This window comes from Bos grunniens, chromosome 25, assembly GCF_055505025.1.
Source record: "Bos grunniens cultivar Pamir isolate PY7600 chromosome 25, Bosgru_T2T1.0, whole genome shotgun sequence".
Lineage (NCBI taxonomy): Eukaryota > Metazoa > Chordata > Mammalia > Artiodactyla > Bovidae > Bos > Bos grunniens.
The window spans coordinates 40672585-40697325 of record NC_141189.1 but is presented as its reverse complement, the minus strand read 5'-3'; the positions used below and the strand labels follow the sequence as shown (position 1 = coordinate 40697325).

The 24741-nt window shown below is 51.3% G+C and overlaps 2 protein-coding genes and 1 pseudogene across 3 annotated transcripts; all 3 read right to left on the bottom strand.

Annotated features, from left to right (window-relative positions):
• Nucleotides 1–136: 136 nt before the first annotated feature.
• On the bottom strand, nucleotides 137–2278 carry LOC147345614 (pancreatic adenocarcinoma up-regulated factor-like). Its single transcript, XM_086376199.1, has 4 exons — nucleotides 2158–2278; nucleotides 1990–2071; nucleotides 1662–1766; nucleotides 137–607 (listed from the first exon to the last, which is right to left on the bottom strand). The coding sequence occupies exons 1-4, from the start codon at nucleotides 2225–2227 to the stop codon at nucleotides 295–297; spliced, it is 570 nt and encodes a 189-aa protein (XP_086232325.1). The 5' UTR covers nucleotides 2228–2278; the 3' UTR covers nucleotides 137–294.
• Nucleotides 2279–7575: 5297 nt separating this feature from the next.
• Nucleotides 7576–8461, bottom strand: LOC147345613 (transmembrane protein 225B pseudogene; annotated as a pseudogene). Its single transcript, XR_015154883.1, has one exon. The product of XR_015154883.1 is annotated as a transmembrane protein 225B pseudogene (transcript).
• Nucleotides 8462–12312: 3851 nt separating this feature from the next.
• LOC147345612 (testisin-like) lies at nucleotides 12313–17173 on the bottom strand. Its single transcript, XM_086376200.1, has 7 exons — nucleotides 16972–17173; nucleotides 16842–16871; nucleotides 16729–16755; nucleotides 16326–16491; nucleotides 15372–15655; nucleotides 12949–13103; nucleotides 12313–12677 (listed from the first exon to the last, which is right to left on the bottom strand). Exons 1-7 carry the CDS (start codon nucleotides 17036–17038, stop codon nucleotides 12411–12413), a joined length of 996 nt encoding a protein of 331 aa, XP_086232326.1. The 5' UTR covers nucleotides 17039–17173; the 3' UTR covers nucleotides 12313–12410.
• Nucleotides 17174–24741: the final 7568 nt, after the last annotated feature.

The following is a 24741-nucleotide window of genomic DNA, read 5'->3' as shown; positions in this document are numbered from 1 at the left end:
ACCCAGCCCTGGGGTGTTGGACCCCCTCCTGCCTCCTACTGCAGCTCTGCTCAGTGAGCTCCGCCCCAGAGGCCTCGTCCCCACAAACTCAGAAGGCTTTGTTCGCATCCCCGGCCAAGGAGCACCCTGGACCCACTGTAGCTGCAGAAGCTGGATTTATTGGTGGATTCTGATTCAGGGCTGCAGTCAGGTCCCTGCTGCCTTGTGCCCACCACCAACCAGATGGCCTTGGCAGGGTAACCCACAGCTCAGACCTGGAAATTCAGGAATGGTCATTTCTCTTTGGTTGCGGTGCTATTTGTTTAAGAATGAAGGATAACCCCATTCAAAGCCAATGCTGGTAATGCCCAGAAGCTTGTAGTGGCCACAGACTCTGATGAGCACCTTGTCACTTTCATCAGGGACAGCAATAAAGGTGTTGCCATCTTCCTTCCCAAATGGGAACAACCTCCCTCGGTCCGTGTATATGACCAAGTGGCGGAGGAAATTCTTATAGGAGCCGTAGATTCCTGTAATGTGTTCTTCGGGCAGCAGAATGACTTCCTGAGGTGTCCCACCTGGGGCTCCATATTTCTCACTCCAGGAGGAGCCAAACCTCACCTGGATACTGGAAGAAAGGGCGAGCTTTGAAGGTCCAGGGTCTGGGTAACCCACAAATCCCCAGTCCTGTAAACACCACCCCTCTATGTCCAGCGAGGACAGCCTATCACTGCACCATAAATCCCTGAGCTCCTGACTTTGGGGCCTGAGTCAGGCTTCCTGGTCTCAGCACCTGCTCTGCCACTTTCAGGCTCTGTGATTTGGGGCTTGTTGACCAGCCTCTCCAGGGCTCAGTTTGCTCATCTGCAAAGTGGGACTGATTTGGGGGAGCAGTCACTGAGATCTTCCATCAGGAGAGCTCCCCAAGGTGCCCAGTCACCGTGACCCTCAGGAGGTACAGCTGGTCTCCTGGCTCAGAGTAGGGACCTGACCCCCGGCCCAGCATTTGGAGCCCCAGTCACTGCACTAGGCCAGGTGGGGGCCCCAGGAGCAGGTGACCTGTCTCTGTGACCTTCCCCCACCTCAGTGTCCATCCCAGAGTGTCCCCTCCTCACTGGCCCCGCCCACACTCTGGCCCCGCCCACACTCTGGCCCCCATGGTGTCTGCTGCTCAGGCCCATTCCTTCTCCCCAGGTCCCTGGGACCCTGAAAATGCAGAGCAAATATCTACCCCAGGCCTGGAGCAAAGCCCCCATTTAACCATTAGGGGAAGACCCTGGGCTTGCTGCCTCTACACTTCTAGTGTTCAATCAGTGGTCCTCTTTCCTTTTCTCTTTGACCCTAACCTGGGCAGAACTGCTTTCCCATAGGCATTCTCAAACTGAGACACCATTTCTGGTTGAGCTGAGTTGGGGTTGAAAGGCGACAGTGGGGAGAAGCACCCCTCCCTTTCGGTCATCCCAGGAAGCAGAGGCCGGACTTGCAGGAGGATAGGGGAGGGGACAGGGCTGGGGTGCAGGGGAGGAAACAGCAGAGGAAGAGGGACAGACCTCAGCTGACTCAGGAGACATCAGGACCCCAGTGAGGGTGCTGGGAGGAGGGACCAGCCCCCTCCCCAGGTTCCTGAGACTGGGGCAGGGGCTGGGACGCAGTGAGGGGCTCCCGGGCCCTGCTCAACTCACCTCTTGATTAGGCCCAGAGGACCTATGAACACTCGAATCCCGGTGATATCGTTTTGGAAGTCTCTAGAGGACTGAAATAGGTACCTCCTCCAGGCCCATACTTCTCTATTAGATGAAAGAACCAGGTGGGGAAGAGAAAAAAATAAGCACACGGTGACGTGTTGGCTGTTTCTACCCAGAGGAGGACACAGCCCCTCAGACGAGGGGACAGGCCTGAGAGCAGAGTCCGTCTGTGACAAGGGCTGGCCCAGACCCCAGCCCTGGACAGAGGGAGGGGTGAAGGGGGCCTCCAGGGGGGTGGGCTGGGGGGACCCCCAGCCAGACTTACGCTGTGCCCAGCAGGTGGGGCTCCACAGGAAGGCGAGGGTCAGCCACAGCAGCATGGCTTCTGGCTGGAGATTCAAGGGCTCCTGGGGAGAATAGCACAGGCCTACGATCTCAGAGAGGGGCCTCCCCTGACCTCATGGGCCCAAGCATGGTGGGGGCGGGGCCTTACCTAGCCTGCGGAGTCTGTCTTTTGGTACCTGGATGTCCGCCACTGGGCCTTTTATACCCTCCTGGGCCATGTGGGCCCCCCTCCAGGAGGAAGGAGTCAAGGGGTCAGCAGGGAGCAGGAAGGAGCTGGTGGGGGGGTCTTCTGGGGGAATCCCCAGAGCCATCCAGTGGGGAGGCTCCCGGATATGCTGTGTTTATTGTTTTGGCCCCACAGCCTACACAAATACACAGAGACAATGACAGGTATTTTACTCTGACCTCTGGGTCTCTCTTCTGGGCCCTTGCACTTGACCTTGACTTCAGAGGTGGGGGAGGTGTCCTAGAGCCCTTCCCAGTTGACCAAACAGGGTCAGCCTCACAGGGGTGCTTCAGGGTAGCTGCCTGCAGAGCTTCATGGGGCCCAGGGCTCCTGCCTCGTGTAGAACCCAGTTCAAGGTCCAGAACCCCCACGTGATGACAAGGAGAAGGGGCACAGATAGTGGCCTGGCATGTGCCAGTTTCACTGGGGAAGAGCTGGCTTCCAGGAACCGGGGACTCCGGCTTTATCGGGATGGTAGTGCGGGGGCCTTGGTGTCAGAGTGGAGGCCCTGTCTAGCTGCCACCTCCCTTACTTACATCATGACCCGGGGTCAGGGGTCAGCACACTGTGATCCGCAGGCCAAGTTCCGCCTGCCATCGCATCTTACACAATCCGTGAGCTAAGAATACATTTTACATTTTAAATGATTAGTAAAAATTCAGAAGAATAATGTGAGATTTGAAAAGTTCATGAAATGTCAATGCCATTGCCAATAAACAAGTGTTATCACCCTTTTGGGTTTCCCTACAGGCTCAGCGGTAAAGAACCCGCCTGCAATGCAGAAGATACAGACATGGCTTCGATCCCTGAGTCAAGAAGGTCCGCTGGAGGAGGGCATGGCAACCCACTCCAGAATTCTTGCCTGGAGAATCCCATGGAGAGAGGAGCCTTGTGGGCTACAGTCCACGGGATCACAAAAAGTTGGACACGACCGGGCAACTCAGCACACACGGAGCAGAGAGCAGCCTTGTCCAGAAGCTGGCCCCTCCTTCTGGGCCTGCACTGGTCCCCCTGGACAGGCTCCTTAGGGCTCAGGCCCCCCTGATTCCTGTGGCAAAGGTGAGGCCCTCATCTGACCTCCAGAGCTCCGCACACGCCCCCAGAGGCCTCCAGCCCCATGATGCCTCTGGGGAAGGGCAGGGCCAGCCAGCTGCAGGGGGCAGAGAAGCCCTCCCGGGGCCCCGGATCCTTCTGGGGAGGTGGAGACGCAGGATGCCTAGGACCCCGGCAGGTACAGCTCCTGGAGGAAGGGGCCCAGAGGCGGCACAAAGCAGCTTGTGTTCCTGCCCCAGCCCAGTGCCAGGCACTTCTTCTGCTAATGCTGCCAATTAGGAGGCTTCATTCTCACTGCAGACTGCCAGGGTGTGAGCCCAAAAGCAGGGTTTGTCTGGCCAAGACTCCAGGATGCAGTACCTAGGGTGGGAGTTGGAGGAAGTATTGGCTGCCAGATTGGACAAGGAGGGGATGAGGGCACTTGCCCGAGGGCACACGGGCGGCACATTGTCATGGAGGGCAGGGGCATGGTTATAAGAGACACACATGCACACACGTGCTTTCAAAATGCACGTGTGCAACACAGGATGCACCTTCTAACATTTGCCCAGCTATCCCTACACCCAGCAGTTTGCACTGCCCTGAGCAGCTGTGTGCACCATGCACACCTATGCTGGAAGCCCGGTCCCCAGAGGAGCCCTGCCCCCTCGGTCACCCGGGGCCCAGTGCTGGCTCTGAGCCCACTGCGGAGATTTAACACAGGCCCTTTGTCCCTGGGGATCAGAGTTGTGCACAAGGGGGTTTAGGAGCATTGAGACCATAATCCCCTCTGTGGGCGTACCCCGGATCTCAGTCTTCCAGGAGCCCGGAACAACTGGGTCTCCTTCTCCCAGCAGGGGCAGATGCTGAGCCAACTGGCATGTGGGTCGGGGGCAGGTCAGGACTAACATGCCTTGCCTCCCTCTCCACTATGCTCTGCAGTCCTAGGACAGCCGATTGAGGCCTTGGTCCCCAGCACACTCAGAGCTGGTGGGCACCTCCCTGTGGCCCCTCGGCAGGGAGCCCCTGCCTTGCTTGCTTGGAAGCTGGATCCTGCGTCCCAGGCTCAGGCTCCCGGGGCACGGCAAGGGGTGCTGGCTCCTGCAGGCGGCCTCATCTGATGTCCGAGGCCCCAGGAATCAGATGGAAGATCCTGCTGAGCAGGGTAGTGGGGAGATCAAGAAGGGAAGGGGCATTCTGTCCCAGTCCCAAGAGGAGTCCAAAGCTGGCCTTTGTGCCTGGTGGGGCTTCCCTGGTGGCTCAGATGGTAAAGAATCTGCCTGCAATGCAGGAGACCTGGGTTCCATCCCTGACTTGGGAAGAGCCCTTGGAGAAGGAAATGGCTATCCACTCCAGGATTCTTGCCTGAAGAATCCCATGGACAGAGGAGCCCAGCAGGCTGCAGCCCATGGGGCTGCAGAGTTGGAAACGACTGAGCGACTTTCCCTCGCTTGCCTTTGGGGGGCTGTTGCCACACCAGGTGGCCCCCTCTGAAAGGACAACTTGGCTGTGTATTTCTGAAGCTCTCAACTCTCCGCCTTTGCTCATTCCCTTAAAAATCTCACTGAATGCTCTAAGCAAAACATTTTTCTCCAGCTTTCTGCAGAGAAACTCAGTACTTTTAATGGAATGCCAGGTAGCCCGGCCACACGTTTTTGTCTAATCTTATATGTAATTAAAGTCCCATTAGTGCAAGTGCTGAAAATAAAATGACCTCCACCCAAGGGTCAGGTTGATGGAGGCAAGATCTCCAAGTTCCATTCCCCAAGGCTGCTCTGACACAGTGCTTTTCACCTCGTGTATCGGTCAGCCTGGGCTGCTGTAACCAATACTGCAGACTGGGGGCAGGGGGAGGGGCTCAAACAACAGAGGTTTATCCCTTACAGTTCTGGAGGCTGGAAGTCCAAGATCAAGGCTCCAACGGACTCGGTTCTTGGTGAGGGCTTGCTTTCTGGTCCAACCCACTGCAGGGAGTTAACCAAACAGACTGAGGTTTTCTGAGAGCCTCTCATGAACCCCAGATTCACTGTATCCTGCCTACAAACCCGTAGACCCATATCAATGCAAGCCCATCTGCCTACCTCTTTTTTTAACTTAATTAACTTTTTAACTTTTGTCTGTTCTAGGTCTTCGTTGTTATGCGTTGGCTTTCTCCAGTTGCGACAAGTGGGGGCTACTCTGTAGTCGTGAGCACGGGCTTCTCGTGGCGGTGGCTTCTCTCGTTGTGGAGCACGGGCTCTAGGCGTGCAGGCTTCAGTAGTTGTAGCGCGTGGGCTCAGTAGTTGTGACACACAGGCTTAGTTGCTCCCTGGCATGAGGTCTTCCCGGACCAGGCATCGAACCAGTGTCCCCTGTAGTCAAACTGGTGTCTCCTGTAATTCCCATTACAAGGTGGATTCTTAACCACTGGGCCATCAGGGAAGCCCCTGCTTATATCTTTGAGAAGCTTCAGTTCAGTTCAGTTCGGTCGCTCAGTCACGTCTGACTCTTTGCAACCCCATAAATCGCAGCATGCCAGGCCTCCCTGTCCATCACCAACTCCAGGAATCCACCCAAACCCATGTCCATCGAGTTGATGATGCCATCTAACCGTCTCATCCTCTGTCATCCCCTTCTCCTCCTGCCCTCAATCTTTCCCAGCATTAGGGTCTTTTCAAATGAGTCAGCTCTGTGTATCAGGTGGCCAAAGTATTGGAGTTTCAGCTTCAGCATCAGTCCTTCCAAAGAACACCCAGGGCTGATCTCCTTTAGGATGGACTGGTTGGATCTCCTTGCAGTCCAAGGGACTCTCAAGAGTCTTCTCCAACACCACAGTTCAAAAGCATCAATTCTTCGGCACTCAGCTTTCTTTATAGTCCAACTCTCACATCCATACATGACCACTGGAAAAACCATAGCCTTGACTAGACGGACCTTTGTTGGCAAAGTAATGTCTCTGTTTTTTAATATGCTGTCTAGGTTGGTCATAACTCCTTCTGAGGAGTAAGTGTCTTTTAATTTCATGGCTGCAATCACCATCTGCAGTGATTTTGGAGCCCAGAAAAATAAAGTCAGCCACTGTTTCCACTGTTTCCCCTTCTATTTGCCATGAAGTGATGGGACCGGATGCCATGATCTTAGTTTTCTGAATATTGAGCTTTAAGCCAACTTTTTCACTCTCCTCTTTCACTTTCATCAGGAGGCTTTTGAGTTCCTCTTCACTTTCTGCCATAAGGGTGGTGTCATCTGCATATCTGAGGTTATTGATATTTCTCCCGGCAATCTTGATTCCAGCTTGTGCTTCTTCCAGCCCAGTGTTTCTCATGATGTACTCTGCATAGAAGTTAAATAAGCAGGGTGACAATATACAGCCTTGACGTACTCCTTTTCCTATTTGGAACCAGTCTGTTGTTCCATGTCCAGTTCTAACTATTGCTTCCTGACCTGCATACAGGTTTCTCAAGAGGCAGGTCAGGTGGTCTGGTATTTCCATCTCTTTCAGCATTTTCCACAGTTTATTGTGATCCACACAGTCAAAGGCTTTGGCATAGTCAAGAAAGCAGAAGTAGATGTTTTCTGGAACTCTCTTAGAATTGCTGGGGTCCAGCATCCTTAGAGAATTACTCTGTTTGTACATGTCTTGTTGTTTTCTAGAGTTTGGAAGTGTCTAAGAGAAGCAGGTGTCCATGCTGCCCCACCTGCTTATCTTTCCTTCCATCTTTCTGTCCTTGAACTTGTCTTTCCAAACAGATTTCTGGAACAATGTTCAAACAAAACTAGGGTTACTTCCAGATGATGGAATTTAAGGCATTTTTCTATCTCTCTTCTGTTCTTTTTCGTACCACTTCCATTTTTAAAATAGGGTTGTACTAATTTTACAAAGTAAAAATGATTGTTCTTTTTTAAATGGGATACATTTTTAACCTATAAGTTCTCAAAAGATATGAAATTGGAGATTCCCAGGGTCAGGAACAATATGGGGAATGGGTTCTCTTACTTACCTGGGGGAGTGTACTGAGGACCTTCTCATGACTTAAAAACCTTACAAACATGAAGCCCATTTGGCTAAAACATTGCGCCCACAGAAAAGGTATCCTAAGAAATGATGAGAGGGACTTCCCTGGCGGTCCAATGGCTAAGACTCCATGCTCCCAACACAGGAGACCCGGGTTCAATCCCTGGTCGGGTAACTAGATCCCACCTACCACGAATAAATGATCCTGCATGTCGTCACTAAGACCGGTGCAGCCAAATAAATAAATGAATAGGAGTGATTGGGAAGATGTGCCAAATTTATAAATTAAGGTTTTCCTAAAGATATCATTTTACTTTTCTTTTTTTTTTTTAAGAATTAAAAAAAACGTTTAACAAATATCAAACACACGCAGGATAGAATCACTGTGAGGAGGGGGAAGGGAGGGGTTGACTTGACACTCAAAAGCCTCATCAGAAACGGCAGAGACTGGGGGAGACTGAAGAGCCACACACACTGACACATGTGCACTGGACGAAGGGCAGGGCACAGACTGTCTGGGTCTAGATAATGGTTTCTTCCTTCAGCAGCGTCTCCTTCTGCATGGAGCTCAGTTCTCCTCCCAGACTATCCAGGTTTTCCAGGTACGAGATCTCTTGGGTGTCCTCAGTACTCTGGGAAATGGGCAACAAATGGCATCTAGGGCAGGCTATTTCTTGGATGAGGCAGATGGCACCAGCCACCATGAACAGAAGGATGCTGAAGCCCAGGACGTAGTAAGACCACTGTATGGAGAACTGCGGGAGGCTGGGCTTCATCCGCAGACTCTGGATCTCCAGGGCATGCAGCAACAAGGCCAGGAAGGCACAAGCCCCTGTGAGGAAACTGATGAAGGCTGACACAAAATTGTGCTTCCGGGTCCTCGGAAAGAGCTGAGACGCAAAGGACACCATGATGAAAGTGGTGAGGAAAGACAAGACAACGGCGGACAGCAGGGAGACTCGGCCGAGGATGACGTAAATGGATAAGGGTCGAGGCTTCCAGCACTTGATATGGAAGCAGTTCTCAAACAGGCCACTGAAGAACACTTCCTGGGACTCCTCGTTCACCAGCCGCACCCAGAAGGGGAAGATGGAGACCAGCCAAGATATCATTTTATTTATTTTTTTATTTTTTATTTTTTTTTAATTTTAAAATTGTTTATTTTCCAGTTTTTTTTTTTTTTTAATTAAAAAAATTTCAGGTATACACGTGCTCCCCATCCTGAACCCTCCTCCCTCCCCTCTCCCCATACCATCCCCCTGGGCCGTCCCAGCGCACCAGCCCCAAGCATCCAGCATCGTGCACTGAACCTGGACTGGCATCTTGTTTCATACATGACATTTCACGTGTTTCAATGCCATTCTCCCAAATCTTCCCACCCTCTCCCTCTCCCACAGAGTCCATAAGACTGCTCCATACATCAGTGTCTCTTTTGCTGTCTCCTATACAGGGTTATCATTACCATCTTTCTAAACTGATACATTTGAATCAGTTCTAATGAGGTGGATGAAACTGGAGCCTATTATACAGAGTGAAGTAAGCCAGAAGGAAAAACATAAATACAGTATACTAACGCATATATATGGAATTTAGAAAGATATCATTTTAAATGACAGCAACTTTTCAACTATCCAACACTAGGAGACTGATTACAAGTTTGGTTCTGGTGATTTTTTTTTAAGTTTCTTCTTTGAGCTCCTTTGACTGACTTTTATTTTCTAACAAGAAGGCATTATTTTGATAATCATCATAAAGCTACTTTTACTTTGCTAAGAAGTCTGGTTCTGCAGAGCGATTTTCCCCATTAGCTGAACATTTGTCCAAGGTGGGGGCGTCATGAGCAGCCCCAGATAGGACACGTGCCAATTCTTCAAGCTTCCCACTTTAAAAGGAAAAACAAGCCTCTTTATTAGTCAGATGACCTGGTGGCTCTGCCATCGGATTCTGTAGGGGAGAGATCTCCTGGACGTGGACAGCAAGGGAGACCCCCATGAAGAGGGACTCTACGCAGGAAACCTGAGCAGCTGGTGAATGACAAAGAGGGTGAGGGCGATGGGAAGGCAGGGCCCAGAGCCGTCACAACGTAGACACGAGTGCAGGGAAATGAGCGTTGTTTCAGGCGCCTCAGTTCGCTGTGTTTTCATCTACCAGCTGTATTTAGCAAAAGGAGAAAATGTCAGTGTTGAGCCATTTCCTCGCTTCTAGACAAACACCGGGCCGGCTTGAGAAGCCGGATCTCAGCTCACTACCGCCCCCTCGTGTCAGACGGGGTACCTGGGAGGGACAGGTGCAGAAAGGAAATGAAATTGTACTGGAGAAAAATCCACCTGAGAAGGGGGAGGCTGTCCGCTCGGGTGGGTCCTACGAGAGAGAAAGAGAGAGAGAGAGACTCCAAGGGAACTGTGAAGATTCAGCCTGGCTCTAGAGACAGTGGAACAGCATCCACACATCCCTTAAGAAATCCCTCACAAGTGACAGTTCTATTGTCAAGAAATTTGGGAAACGCAACCCACTATATTTTCTCTTTCAGATTCCTGATGCATTTTAGCAAGTAAAAGTCATTGAAAAGTTCTGCAACAAAAAAATTTTTTTATTATTACAACTTTTATTCTGAAAAACTAATTTTTTTCTTTATATTTTTTAATTTATTTTTTATTGAAGGATAATTGCTTTACAGAATTTTGTTGTTTTCTGTCAAACCTCAATATGAATCAGCCATAGGTATATCCCCTCCCTTCTGAACCTCCCTTCCATCTCCCGCCCCATCCCCCCACTCTAGGTTGATACAGAGCCCCTGTTTGAGTTTCCTGAGCCATGCAGCAAATTCCCATTGGCTGTCTATTTTACATACGGTAATGTAAATTTCCACGTTACTCACAACATACATCTCACCCTCTCCTCCCCTCTCCCCATGTCCATTAGTCTATTCTCCATGTCTGTTTCTCCACTGCTGCCCTGTAAATAAATTCTTCAGCACCATTTTTCTAGATTCTGTATATATGCATTAGAATATGATATTTGTCTTTTTCTTTCTGAGTCACTTCACTCTGTATAATAGGTTCTAGGTCAACAAAAAAAATTTTTTAAAGATTTCACTTTCCCCAAAGTCTGTGATCATAAGCTCCTTTTACAAATGAAGTCTATTCACAGCCTTGGGAAATAACATTCCATGGAATACACGTTGGGAACCACTGCTAAAATAGAGGCATGGCTGAGGAGGGCTGGGCTGTTCCAGAATCGATCTATAGAAAGAGAAGTAAGGTGGTCATTCTGGTGCTCACACTGGGGCCTCGGGAGCTGGGCGTTCTCTTCCTTTCAAAATTCTGCTGGCTGGGTCACAGGGTGGCGATGCGGATGTTGGTGATGGTGGTAGTCGGGGTGACGGTGGTGATGAGAGCCCAGGCACAGTGCTTATTCTGGGTTTGTTGTCCAGTCAATCATTTGTATCTGACTCTTCTGCGACCCCGTGGACTGTAGCCTGTAAGGCTCCTCTGTTCATGGGATTTCCCAGGCAAGAATACTGGAGTGAGTTGTCATTTCCTCCTCCAAGGGATCTTCCCAACCCAAGGATCGAACCAGCATCTCCTGCATTGCAGGCGAATTCTTTACCACTGAGCCACCAGGGAAACGTGCTTCTTCTATACCGGATATTGTTCTAAGCCGTTTATAAATTAACTCACTTTATTCTAACCACCTGAAGGAAAGGTACAATTTTTTAGATATAAAAAATGAAGCTGAACTCATTCATAGCTGGTGGGAACATACTATTGGTACATCCAGTTTAGAAGACAGTTGGGTGTGTCTCCCAGGCCGCTGTACAGTTTGTGACATGTTCAAATCAAAATAACACCTTTGGGGCCACCCACAGGGCCTCCCGATGACCTGAGGGGGCTATTTCTTCAGATAAGAGGCCTCTTGAGAGGCCACCGGTCTCAGGTGAAATTCTCAGAGGTCGATACTGAGGCGGGTGAGGATGGCGTGGTGGCTGGCTGCAGCCTGCTTCTCCTTCTGAAGGAAGGGCACCGTCACCCAGCCCAGGGGACCCCACCTGAAGCTGGGCTGGGGGCTGGGGGCTGGGCGCTGGGCACCACCTCTGGCTCTGCCCCCAGCACCTCTCAGGGTTGACGTGGGAACTTCCTCTCGTGGCCGGGAGGGGGTGCTGCCCGCGAACTGCAGAGCAGCCTGGGCGGAGACCTCCTCTCCCAGGACAGGGGTGTGAGGCCCTCAGAGGCCATCCTGAAAAATGAGGGGAGATGTGAATATTTCTTGGGTTTGTTCACTTATTTGTTGATTAGGTGCCCCTCCCTCCCAGCCATGAGAAGCTCTGTCTGGGTCACTTGTGGGTCACCAGCTCTGAAAGCAGAGATCACACACCCACACCCACGCCCTCCCCTTTCCCAGGTCCCCTCACCACATGTGGCTGCAGGGCAGGCCTGCGCATCTTCCTGGTATCGGCTCAGAAGCTCCTGGGCTCCACCCTTGCTGGCTCTACAGACTCCTGGCCAGGCCAGGCCCAGGTCCCCGTATGGGTCCCTGGAAGGGATGGGTGAGGGACACAGTATCTTGAGGGCCAGGCCCGGGAAAACAGGGCTGGTGACATATCTGGGCCCTACTGCCCGCCTCCCAGGACCTTCCTCCTCCGTCCTGCCCTCTCCACCATCCGGGGACTGACTCTGGCCCCAGAGGGAGCTGCCTGGTCTTGTCTCCCCAGGACAACACTGGGTCTGCCATAAGCCTCGCCAGCCAAATCCACGGCTCTCCCAGTAGTCAGGTATGGGTGCGAGGGCTGGACCGTAAAGAAGGCCGAGCGCCGAAGCACTGATGCTTTCAAATCGTGGTGCTGGAGAAGACTCTTGAGAGTCCTTTAATAAATGATCTTTCTGATCGAACTAACCTTGAAAGGGTTTTGTTGTTTGCAACCAAAACCCGCATAGCACAGATAAGTGGACGATGATTTAGGAGTTAAAGAGTGGTCTTGGAGTGGACGGGACGCAAGTGTCCGTGAGGGTGTCCAGGAAGCCACCCGGGGCCACCGAAAGTGCAGCAAGGTGTCAACTTGAACATATACACTTTTATTAGCAAAGGGGACAGAAGGGGACTGGGCCTGACTCAGCAGATGGCCCCAACTCTCGGGGGCCACTGGCTGGGCTCAGGCCAGCTGTAGGAATGGGAGAGCCCAGAGCAGAGGAAGGAGCAGCAGCATCAGGCAGGAGTCCAGCCTGCAAGTGTTGTTTTGGGCCAGAACCTCTCGGATCCACTTGTAGTGCACACTGATATTGGTGTAGACACCCGGCCGGTTGGGCCTACCGCAGCCCACTCCCCAGCTCACGACTCCAACTTGATACCACAGCCCTTTCTTTTCACAGACCAAGGGCCCACCTGAGTCACCCTGGGGACCAGCACGGGTGAGTCCAGCCTGGGGTGGCGCGGGAGGGGTGAGCAGAGAGGCCGGGAGAGTAGGAGGGGCTGTGGCCAGGCAGACAGGGTGCAAATCCCACCCCTCCCCTCCACCAAAGTGAGCAAGCCTCAGCTTCTGCATCTGCAAAGTGGAACAGTCGTCCCTCCCCCGCCCCCCAGGGTGGGCACGAGGCCCGAATGGAGGGCAGGGACGCAGGGTGCTTTCTGGCCAGGGAGGGGAGGCAGGCGGCTGGGGTGATGCGTGAGCTGGGGACGGGAGGGACACTCACGAAGCAGGAATCCTTGCCGCCTTGAGGCTCGCCAGCGCAAATCATGTCTCCCCAGATGTCAATTCGGAAATCGGGCATTGAGAACAGGTGATTACACATGGTGGTGTTTATGATCCCGACCTGCACTTCCTGGAGGGTGTAGGGAGATGGCAGACCTGCCACGGAGTTGAGGGAACAGAGAAAGATGGCGTCCTGAGCCTCTCCTCTGCCATCAGAATGGCACAGGCTACAAAGGCATGCGCGGGGGGACCCTGGGGCACCCACAGTACCTGGGACATTGCCCTTGACTCCTCTGCTCTAGCCCAGCACCCAGCACGTGGTGGGTGATGAACACACCACGGAAGGGCCTAGAGGAGGGACTGGCTGTTACAGCTTCCCTCACTGCAGCCTGCAGAAAATAGGCCCTGCTCCAGCCCCCAGGGAGAGACCTTAGCACTCCGGGGTGGGGCTGGTGCAGCTGGGATGGTTTAGGATCTGCACAGTCCAGCGTCCAGTGCCTGCAGGAGTGGGGCAGCCTGGCGTGCTCTCTCTCCCCCTGCAACAAGCCTGCCTAGCCCGAGCCCAGAGCTCTACCAGGTGCTCCTGCAGCATCCCTGGGATGCAGTGTAATCAACCTTGGTCTTGGGTAAGGAAAGATTCAGGAGGAAGGTCACCCTCCTTCAACCCCGGCAAAGCACCAGGAGCTGCCAGAGCCTAACATGAACCCATGCATGCTAAGTTATTTTAATAGTGTCCAACTCTTTGCAACCCCATGGACCATGACCCACCAGGCTCCTCTGTTCATGGTATTCTCTAGGCAAGAATAGTGGATTGGGTTGCCATGCCCTCCTCCAGGGGGTCTTCCCGACCCAGGGATCGAACCTGGGTCTCTTATGTCTCCTGCATGGGTCAGCGGATCCTTTACCATTAGCACCCCCTGGGAAGCCCTGATATGAAGCCAGGCCTGTCCAAAGTCTAGAACTGAATCACCTCCTTGTTCTGCAGAGGATGGTGATCCCATTAACACTGAAAGCTGTTGAAGCAATCGTTTCTTGACTTCCAGGCGCTCTGCTAAGCCCTCATGTAGGAATGCTTTTAAGCCTCAGAACTACCCTCTCTGGTGGGAACTATTATTACCCCATTTTACAGATGTGGAAGGTGAGGCAGAGTGAGATGAAGTGCTTTGCCCAAGGTTTCCCCACTAGTACAGAGTACATCAGCTCTGGGGGTGGGGTCAAGAAGTCACCTTCTACCTGTCGGAGTGAGGGTTCAGCTGGCGCTGGATGTGATTGCCTGTCAGCTGGGGGAGGGGCAGTGTCAGCCTGGCTGGGCCCCTCAGCTCATGGCCATCCAGCCCTTTGGGCCCAAGAAGTCTACACTGGGGCACTTTCTCCAGCCCCCTGGGGTGCAAGGAAAGGACAGGGCAGGTCTCCAGTCGACTCCCCTCTCCTCACTGGCAATGCCAGGTGTGTGGCTGGCTACTCTCTCTGGGCCAAGGAGCCCTGGGTTCTCTATGGATCCCCAGGGCCTGGGAAACTCTCCATGCCTCTCCGGGTTTCCTCATCTGTAAAGCAGGCATAAAGATGCTCCCAGCTCTTTGGCAGGTAGACTTCAGAAGGAAGAGAGTCCTTGGAGCCCTGGTACACACAGTGCACCAGGGGAGCTCGGTCTATCACGGCTGCTGTGGTCGAGGGCAAGGCAGGGCCGTGCTAGGCCCGGGGGCAGTGTGACCGGGGTCTAATTCGTGAGCCCCTCTGGGGCACCTGGGCCCAGCAGATTCGAGGGACTCGTGGTAAGACAGAAATGGGTGGCAGCTAATGGCAACCCACTCCAGGGCTCTTGCCTGGAGAATCCCATGGACGGAGGAGTCTGGTGGGCTACAGTCCATGGGGTCACAAAGAGTCGGACGCAACTGAGCGATTTCACTTTCACATTTCACTAATGCCAGCACATGGAGCCCCGCAGAGATTGAGTGGGAGCAGGGCTGGAGCAAGGCTTAAAGTTTCAAGGAGAGAATGAATGAGCTGGCACTCCAGGATGGGAGGGCTCCCACCTCCCACCGCCCCTGTCGGTGCAGAAGGGGTGGGGGAGCTGGAGTGGGAGGCTGGATGGAGGGGGTAGGGGGGAGCACCCTGCTGGGGTAGAAAGAAGGGTTTCCTGAAACACAGACACCCACTTCCCCCACAGCACCCAACAGACACCCAGCAGGCTGAGGGTGCTAGCCTGGGCCTTCCTCTCTGGTTTCTGGCTCACAATCTCCGGAAGAGAAGGGGAGCTTAGGGTACATACAGAAAGCCCTGCTCTACGGGCGAGGGGCAAGGGTGGAGAGCCAGCATCCAGAGAACACTGAGCAGGCTGCCAGCATGAGGCTGGTGCAGCTAGAACCAGCAGGCGATGGCACTGCCACCCTCGCCTGGCCCATACCCGTCTGTCCCCAGACTCACTCAGCTCCTCTTCAATGTCTCCCCAGCCGGTCACCCAGCAGTCACTCCTGTTCTCAAACTCAGAGATGGAGGCCATGACGCAGATGGGCTGGATGTACTTAGTATAGGTGACTGAGGAGGACAGCTTCAACAGGGCGATGTCATACACCGGAGCGCCCAGATAGTGGGGGCTCAGGAAAATCTGGTCCACATTGTAACGGTTGTAGTAGGCTTGCAAGTTCCAAATGGATGGTGCGGCAGACAGCTCCCCAAACTGGACTGACCAGTGAAAGGGATTTCGGTTGCTATCAAGGGAGGAGAGAGCCCTCAGGGGTCTTCAGAGGGAGAGTGGGCCATCCCAGCATGCCTGGGCCACTCCCTGAGACTGCCGGGCCACTGCCCGGCTCATCCCGGACACAGGTCCTCCTTCCACAAAGAGGCCAGGGCAGAAACGGGGAGAGCCCTGAGCCCCAAACAAAGTCCCACACCTGGGGACGTGGGACAGGAGGGTGCCTCCCCTGCCAGCTCACCTGGCCAGTCACTCAACCCCCTGTCGCCTCCAGGGCCCTCCTCTTAAGGGGACCAGCAGGTTCACGGGGGTCACACAGGCTGGGCTCCACACAGCTTCGGGAACCACTGACCCCACCAGCCGGGCTCGTGTCCAGCACTTACCTCAGCTCATTCCTCCCCCAGGGGTACACCTCCGCTGGGAGGTGGGGTGAGGAAGGTGGAGGCTGGAGGTGCCATGTGGGGACAAACGAAGCAAGAAAGAGAACAAGACACACAAACGTTCCGGAAAAAACCTCATAGGGTTTCCTCAGGGAGCGCCCTGGGGGCCTCGTGCCGGTGTGGAACGGGCTGCAGCCCAGCCTGGGGCTCAGGAGCACACGAAGGCCGCGGCCACGTGGCACATGGGCGCGCGTCCTGGCACAGACCGGGACGCGGGGTCAGCGGGCCCCCTGCCCCCAGACTCACTTTTCAAAGCAGTGCGCGGCCGAGAGCGCCCAGCGGCGGTTGAGCAGGCTCGCTCCGCAGAAGTGGTAGCCCCACAGACGCAGGCTGCCCTGCCACGGCCAGTGTCCGATTGTTGCATCCTTTCCACCCACTATGCGTGTCGGGATGACCCGTTGACCACAAGGCCCTGGGATGGACAGACGGACACCAGGCTGAGCTGCTGCAGGCAGGCTCATCCTGTCCACCCTCACCCACTGGGAAGGGAAGGGGCTCCCGGGGAACTGCGCGTCCTGGAGGTGGGGGGAACGGCGCGTCCTGGGGTCGTGACACTCAGGAAGCGTCGAACGCTGGGGACCCGCCCCACGTGGCCCGCGGGCGCCCGCCCCATCCTGCCCGCCCCCGGCTCCCGGGGCCCATCAGTTACATGCGAGCATCGACGAGTTCTGAAAACCTGGAGCGGGGAGAGGGAAAGCTGAGGCGCCCTTCGCGCTCGGGCCCACGAGCCCTCCGCGGGGAAGCGCCTCCCGCACGCCTTACCTGGAAGCAGCAGGTCCTTGTCCCTAAGGGCTGCGGACAGGAGACGAGGTGAGTTCCCCACTGCCTCCTCGCGCCCCAGCCGCCCCCCTCACCCCGGTTCGCGCCCGCAGCCCTCGCCGCCCGAGCTCACCCTGCTCGGCGATTTCGATCCGCACCAACAGCTGCGCCAGCAGCAGCGCCGCCCCCTGCGGGCGCATGGCCTCGCCCCCGGCCGCCCGGCGCCCTCTCCGCTCCCGCCCGCTCCAGGGCCCCGCTGAGCGCCCCCTGGGGGAGAGGGAGCCGCGGGAACCCTGGCCACCCTCGCCAGGCCGACGACCTCCCTGGTTCAAGGTTTGTTTGGGTACCTGGGACGTCACAGTGCCCGGCTTTGAGCATGTTACTGGGACTGGTCCCCAACGACGTACCTTGCTATGGCCCGGGAACCGGTGCGAGCAGCCAACCCCTCTCGTCCGCCATGCTGGGGCCTGGCCGCCCCCTGCTGCCCTCTGTACTAGCCGCTCCTTCCTCTAGAAAGGACCAAGGACCTGGCCCACCGTCAGGACTCTCATGAAAGCACAGTCCCAAGTCCTCACTGAGTGCTGATTAGGGCCGCGCACTGTATTATCTGCTGTTAAAAGTGATGACCTTCACTGGACCCACAGAATAAACTGGCCTGATTTGACCATCTAGGGAGCTCTTAACCTCCCTGTCTGCCTGTTGCCGGGCAAGGAGCCTCATCTCTCTACAGAGCCTACAGGTTGCTTCCCCTCCTTGTGGACACTGTTGCAGGCCCCAAAGTCACTTTGTGGGCACAAAGTCAAAGTCAATAATTTTTTAGGAGGATTCACAGAACTCAGAAAAGCTGTTCCTCTCCTGATTGTGCTACCTTACAGTGAATGGATACAGGTAACATCAGCACATGCCAAAGGTGCAGAGGAGAGTCTGGGAGAGACCGGATACAGGCTTCCAGCTGTCCTCTTCCAGAGGACAGAGGTCGGGTGGGCACTGGTTAATTTTCCCACTCATGAAGTGCTGTCAACCAGGGGCACTCACCTAAGCTTTGGTGTCTTGGAGTTTCTATTGGGATTTCATCGCAAAGGTATGGAGTGCCCACGTGGCTGACCTTAGTTCTGACTGCAGCCCCTCCAGAGGTCCAGCTGATCCAGTCTGACCCAAGGCCCCACCATAAATTACATCATTAGCAACTATCTAGAGGCCCAAGGACCCCAGATCTACAGACAGTCTTTTCAGGCAGGACTCTCCAAGGGGTGGATGTTATTTCCTAAGAGCTGTTAAAAGGCCAGTCCTTTCTTTGGACTATGCAGGATTTAACCATCCTAGACCTGTTCAGTTAACCTTTTACTGCACAGCAACCAAGAATGAAGAAATGTTCACAGAAAATTTGTACATGCAGTGGAATGATCTATTCAAATAAGCTGAACTGACTCCAGAGGAAACTGAGATATCACATGGAACAGCAGAGAGCTTGAAAAATTCTAACTGGTTTCCTCAGAAAGCCTGAACAAGTGTTTATCAGCATTAAATAAGAATTATACTACAGAGGACCAAGCAATCAGAGAACAAGAAAGAGTATCTGGAAATTTAAAATATTTCTGAAGTAAAGCAGTTTAGCCAAACACCTGAATAAGAAAATGGACATAGCTAAAAAATGAATTAGCAAACTTGAAGACAGAGTAGTGAAACATGGAGAACTTAGAGCCAAAGTAGTAAAACATTAGAACTTACAGCCAAAGTTTAAAAGGGGCAAATTACATGAGAGAGAAATGTAGAGATGTGGAAGGACAGTCAAGACTGGTTCTTGTTGGGACTTCCCAGTCGTTAAGAATCTGCACTGCAGTGCAGGGGACGAGGGTTTGATCCCTGGTTGGAGAACTAAGATCCCACAGGTCGCCCCAACTACTGAAGTCTGAGAGCTCTGAAGCTCGCTCTGGAGTCTGAGAGACACAATTAGAGTCCGTGCACAGCAAAGGAAGATACCCCGCATGACACTAACACCCGCCACACCCAAATAAATAATAATAAAGAAAGAGTGGTTCTTGTCTATCCATTTCTCCACAATAAAAAGCACTTTAAGTGAAATAAAATAGGGGGTTGAGAAAAGGTGAAGATCAGGCCTTCCTCTAGAATCCCATTAGTAAACCATTAGAAAGGCAGGTCAGGGGCTTCTCTGGTGATCCAGTGAGTAAAAATCCTCCTGCCAACGCAAGTGACATGAGTTCAATCCGGGAAGATCCCATGTGCTGCAGGGCAACTAAGACCATGTACCTCAACTACTGAGGGCTGTGCGCCTGGAGCCCATGCTCTGCAACAAGAGGAGTCACTGCAAGAAGTCCGTGCAACTCAACAAAGAGTAGCCTCCACTGGCTGCAGCTAGAGAAAGCCCACCAGTAGCAACAAGGAGTACCGCAGCCAAAGGGAGAAAACAAGCACGTCTGTACATGGTATAGGTTCCATATCTATTTTTACCTCCCCAGTATCATTCTGAATGGGTGACCAGACACTCATGAACACAAAAAGAGTAACTGAGAGCTTCCCTGGTGGCTCAGGGGTGAGGAATCCGCATGCCAGTGCAGGAGACATAGGTTCGATCCTTGATCTGGGAGGATCCCACATGCTGCAGAGTGACTAAGCCTGTGCACCACAACTGCTGAGCCTGTGCTTCAGAACCCGGGAGCCACAACTACTGAAGTCTGAGTACCCCAGAGCCCCTGTTCCGCAACAAGAGAAGCCACTGCAAAGAGAAGCCCAAGCACCTCAACTGGAGAGTAGACCCTACCCGGTGCAACTAGAGAAAAGCCCGCATAGCCAGGAAGACCCAGCACAACCAAAAATAAAGACATAAAAATGACAACAACAACAAAATAAAAGAGTTGTTGAACGGCTGTGAGTTTTAAGGGACGTCTGATGATCAGGAGTGCCAGGATGTCTTTATTTTTATTTTTTATTAAAATTTTTTCAATTGGGGAGGGAGGTGGGAGGGGGGTTCAGCATTGGGAACATGTGTACAACCATGGCAGATTCATGTTGATGTATGGCAAAAGCAATACAATATTGTAAAGTAACTAGCCTCTAATTAAAATAAATTTAAATTAAAAAAATTTTTTTCAATTGAAATATAATTGATTTACAATGTTGTGTTAGTTTCAGGTGTGCAGCAAAGTGACTCAGTTTTTTGTTTCCTTTTTCGGCCGTGCCATGTGGCATGTGGGATCTTAGTTCCCTGACCAGAGATCAAACCTGTGCCTCCTGGCAGTGGAAGCTCAGAGTCTTAATCACTGGACCACCAGGGAAGTCCCAGTTTTATACACATATAGACACACATGAACACATTCTTTTTCAGATTTGCTTCCATTATAGGCTATTACAAGATATTAAGTATAGTTCCCCGTGCTATACCGTATGTCTTTGTTGGTTTTCTATTTTATATATAGCAGTATGTATATTTTAATCCCAAACTCCGAATTTATCCCTCCCCCCTTTCGTAACCATAAGTTTATTTTCTATGTCTGAGCCTATTTCTGTTTCATAAATGAGTTCATTTGTATCCTTCTCTTTTTAGATTCCACATATAAGTGATATCATGTGACGTTTGTCTTTCTCTGACTTACTTCACTTAGTATGATAATGTCTGGATCCATCCATGTTGCTACAAATGGTATTATCTCCTTCTTTTTTTCTGTTCCTTCACAAAACTTTTTATTTTGTATTGGGATATAGCTGATTACAAGGATGTCTTTACATCAGATTTACTGTTAAGTGCACTGGCTCTTACATAATTCTGATTATCTGCTACTGCTGCTGCTAGGTCACTTCAGTCGTGTCCGACTCTGTGCGACCCCATAGACGGCAGCCCGCCAGGCTCCCCCGTCCCTAGGATTCTCCAGGCAAGAACACTGGGGTGGGCTGCCATTTCCTTCTCCAATACATGAAAGTGAAAAGTGAAGTTGCTCAGTCGTGTCCGACCCTCAGCGACTCATGGACTGCAGCCTACCAGGCTCCTCCGTCCATGGGATTTTCCAGGCAAGAGTACTGGAGTGGGTTGCCATTGCCTTCTCCGTCTGATAATCTAGACATTCTCAAAATAATTTCTGGGACCAAAGAAACAAAAAATCACAAACAGGCAGGATGTGTCTTTCTTTATCCCCATAAGGTGTCAGTAAATCATGAAACTTCTGTTTGTTTGTTTTTTCCAATAACAAAAATCTGTAATACTGTTAGTGGAGGTACTTTACTATTTTACAAGGATTCCAGCAAGTTTATTCCAATAAGGGCCAAGCATAAGTAGGCTGGGCTTTCCAGGTGGCACTAGTGGTTAAGAACCTGCCTGCCAATGCAGGAGACATAGGAGACTTGGGAAGATTCCCTGGAGAAGGGCACGGCAGTCCACAGCAGTATTTGGCTGGCAAACCCCATGGACAGAGGAGCCTGGGGGGCTACACTCCAAAGGGTCAAAAAGAGTCAGACATGACTTAGCACGCACAGATAAGTAGGTTAAGAAATTTAACTTCTTGTAATTTCTTTCTAGGACTTCCCTGGTGGTTCAGATGGTAAAGCGTCTGCTTACAATGCAGGAGACCTGGGTTTGATCCCTGGGTTGGGAAGATCCCCTGGAGAAAGAAATGGCAACCCACTCCAGTATTCTTGCCTAGAAAATCCCATGGACGGAGGAACCTGGTAGGCTACAGTCCATGGGGTCGCAAAGAGTTGGACAGGACTGAACAACTTCACTTTCACTTTCTTTCTTTCAATTTCTTTCTAAACATCTTCTTTTTATTTTGTTTTGACTAAGGATATATATTGGTGGGAAAGTCGCAAGCAAGATAAAAGTGGCTATGAGCTATCATGTACCAGATACTTGCAGATGAAATAGAACCCAAGGCTCAAAGTCTCAAGAATGAGCTATGAGCCACAGGGGTATTTTACATTGGTAAGAGTTATAAGCCCCTGGAAAGATATAAGAGGCATGAGCCTTTATACACCAATAACAGAGCATTGTATACCCCAATAACAATTTTTATTTTGAAATAATCAAAATAAAACAAAAGATGTTATACATAAAGATAAGACAAAAATGTTCTAAATACTCAAGAAACTAATAAATCCACATTTTTTTTCCCTCTCAGAAATCAAGAGATCAGGTAAATGAAAAAGCAATAATACAGTGCTGAGCATGATTTTGGCCTAAATCAAGCATTTGGGTGGAGAAGGAAATGGTAACGCACTCTAGTATTCTTGCCTGGAGAATCCCACAGACTGAGGGGCCTGGTAGGGTACAGTCCGCGGGGTCGCAGAGTCAGGCATGACTGAGACTGAGCACACACGCGAGCATCTGGGGCTTCCCAGAGACCCAAGGAGCCCCTTGGAGGGGGAGCTGCCTGCAGGCTAGGCTGGTGTGAGGGGCAATCCAAGATAGGTACTTTTTTGTTGTTTGTTTTTAATCTTTTGGCTGCACTGCACAGTATGTGGGATCTTAGTTCCCTGATCAGGGAATCAGGGTTCCTGCATTGGAAGGTGGATTCTTAACCACTGGACCAGTGGTTAAGCCCCTGGGCTTGCTCCGTATCTCTTTTCCTTTTTCTCCAACCCCTATCTTTCCAGGGAAGCCTCAGAACTGGCTGGAGAAATGTAAGCCAGCCACTGGCATAGGGAGCACAGGGCAGGACCTCAGGCAGGGGCAGGGGTGCTGGCCACTGTGCAGGGAGAGGAGGCAGGAGTGGGGGTCCTTTAGGACCTCCATCAGTCTTTCAATTTCTTGAACGTTCACCAGCTGTGTCACACACAGTCCCTGGAGGCAGTGGACAGCCACACATGCAAATGACGGAACAAGATCATTTTGATATTGCTAAGTTCTCGGAAGGAAATGGACTTCCCTGATGGCTCAGATGGTAAAGCCTCTGCCCGCAATGCAGGAGACCCGGGTTCGATCCCTGGGTTGGAAAGATTCCTTGGAGAAGGAAATGGCAACGCACTCCAGCACTCTTGCTTGCATAATCCCATGGATAGAGGAGCCTTGTAGGCTATAGTCCATGGGGTCGCAAAGAGTCAGACACAACTGAGCGACTTCACTTTTGCCAGAGTCCAGCTGCAGCAGCCAGGTAATCAACCTGAAGGGATGGGCGGTGTTGGCGAGTAACGATGCAGCCTCTCAGTTTTCTTGGACTGCATATTTATTTCAAACTTAAGATTCTCTTTTCCAGGTTCAATGCAGGATACAGGATGCTTGGAGTTGGTGCACTGGGATGACCCAGAGGGATGGTAAGGGGAGGGAGGTGGGAGGGGAGTTCAGGATTGGGGACACGTGTACACCCGTGGCAGATTCATGTTGATGTATGGCAAAACCAATACAATATTGTAAAGTAATTAGCCTCCAATTACAATAAATAAATTTAAATTAAAAAAAAATGGAATGCCCACCAAGAACAGAAGAGAAAGATGCTTTAAAGTCCCATATGACCTTACCCATTAGAGGTCCCTGGGGCTGACTGATTAATTACACTAAGAGAGAGATTGCTTCTTTCTCTTCACCTAACCCCACATTCTTCAACTAGGTGAAGAGAGGCACAAACATGTACAAGCCAAAGAAACATTTGGAAATAAGTTGCAAGTTGATAGATAAAAAAAGAATAATTACTTGCATTGAGAATATTTGCCTTTCTGGCATATTAAACACCCATTAGAGCAACTCAGAGAATGCAAACCACTCTAGAAAGGCTTTCTGATATTAGAGGGCAAAGGGGAGCTTGCTTTGTAATGCATTTTAATTTCAAAGAAAATTTCCATCAACAACCTGAATATCTAAAAGGAATTTGGGGTCATGCATTTGGGGAACAAGATTATTAATACAAATCTTGTTGTGTTAGCACTGACAGAACACAGACCCAGGGCTTTGTAAATCTAGCAGGAAAGGAGTCCATTCTGGGGCCTCTGTTGGGTGGTAGAGAAAGGAGCACAACTGGCTTTGAGAAACACAGAAAAGGTCCACTGTTCCCTAATCCTCTTCCACTTCCTTCAGATGGTTTCAATTTGCAAAGTGGCCCTCAGACTCTTGTGATTTTGCAACAGAGTTCAAGGAGCAAGTTCTCCTTCCTCTACCCTCATCCCCTCTTCTGATTCCAACATAACACATAAAACCTGCATTTTGACAACTCCTCATTTAATATATTAAAAAACTTGTTTTACTCCTGGTTCTACCATTATGAATTGCATCCTTGTAGTCATGGACAAAAGCACCCTTCTTAGCCTCAAGTATCTTGTAATTAAAATAAAATTTCCCATGGGGGAAAAAAAAAGATTCTCTTTAATATTTTTACAAAAGCATTAGGTCAGAGGTTTTATATTTTCAGTTCCCCCTGACCCAGATTTGTTGTCTCCATACATCATTGTTGCCCCTCAAAAGGAGTTCCTGCCTCAGCGATTCTCTTATCTACTCCTTCTCATGTGTCCTTGTCAATACACAGTAACTCATGCTAATGTCTAGGCTGCATACCACATTCCTCAGTTTATTTCTTATCTTTCTAAATCCTGTTTGCCCCTAGTATCCTGAGCTCACTTTCTCTAAAAAGGCTTCTAACCACTAATATCTCCAAAATTCCTAATCTCTATAAGCTATAGTAAAATATACTAACATTACAACATCCTTAAATCTTTAGCTTCTAACTATTTTAATTATTCCTAAGCCCTAAATTCAGCAAACTCCTTTGCCATAAACATTTCCCTCACAAATAGTGTTTCAGATAGCAATCCCTCCCATAGCCTCAAGCTGCGGCCTACGTGCTCAATCCTGGAACACTCTTCTGTAAAGGTCCTTGAACGAATGTCAATGATTAACTTTATGAATTATTCTCTGAGCACAGCTGCAGAAGGCTTTGTGTCTTCTCATGCTCCTCTCAAGAACAATAAG

What these genes read in the sequence shown, in the direction of transcription:
- LOC147345614 (XM_086376199.1), bottom strand. Translation starts at nt 2,227, where the DNA reads ATGGCCCAGGAGGGTATAAAAGGCCCAGTGGCGGACATCCAGGTACCA. An exon ending in CCCCACCTGCTGGGCACAGC is followed by an intron (nt 1,767 to 1,989) that starts GTAAGTCTGGCT and finishes TTCATCTAATAG; the next exon opens with AGAAGTATGGGCCTGGAGGA. An exon ending in CCTCTGGGCCTAATCAAGAG is followed by an intron (nt 608 to 1,661) that starts GTGAGTTGAGCA and finishes CCTTTCTTCCAG; the next exon opens with TATCCAGGTGAGGTTTGGCT.
- LOC147345612 (XM_086376200.1), bottom strand. Translation starts at nt 17,038, where the DNA reads ATGCGCCCGCAGGGGGCGGCGCTGCTGCTGGCGCAGCTGTTGGTGCGG. An exon ending in GATCGAAATCGCCGAGCAGG is followed by an intron (nt 16,872 to 16,971) that starts GTGAGCTCGGGC and finishes TCCTGTCCGCAG; the next exon opens with CCCTTAGGGACAAGGACCTG. An exon ending in AGACATTGAAGAGGAGCTGA is followed by an intron (nt 13,104 to 15,371) that starts GTGAGTCTGGGG and finishes ACTCCGTGGCAG; the next exon opens with GTCTGCCATCTCCCTACACC.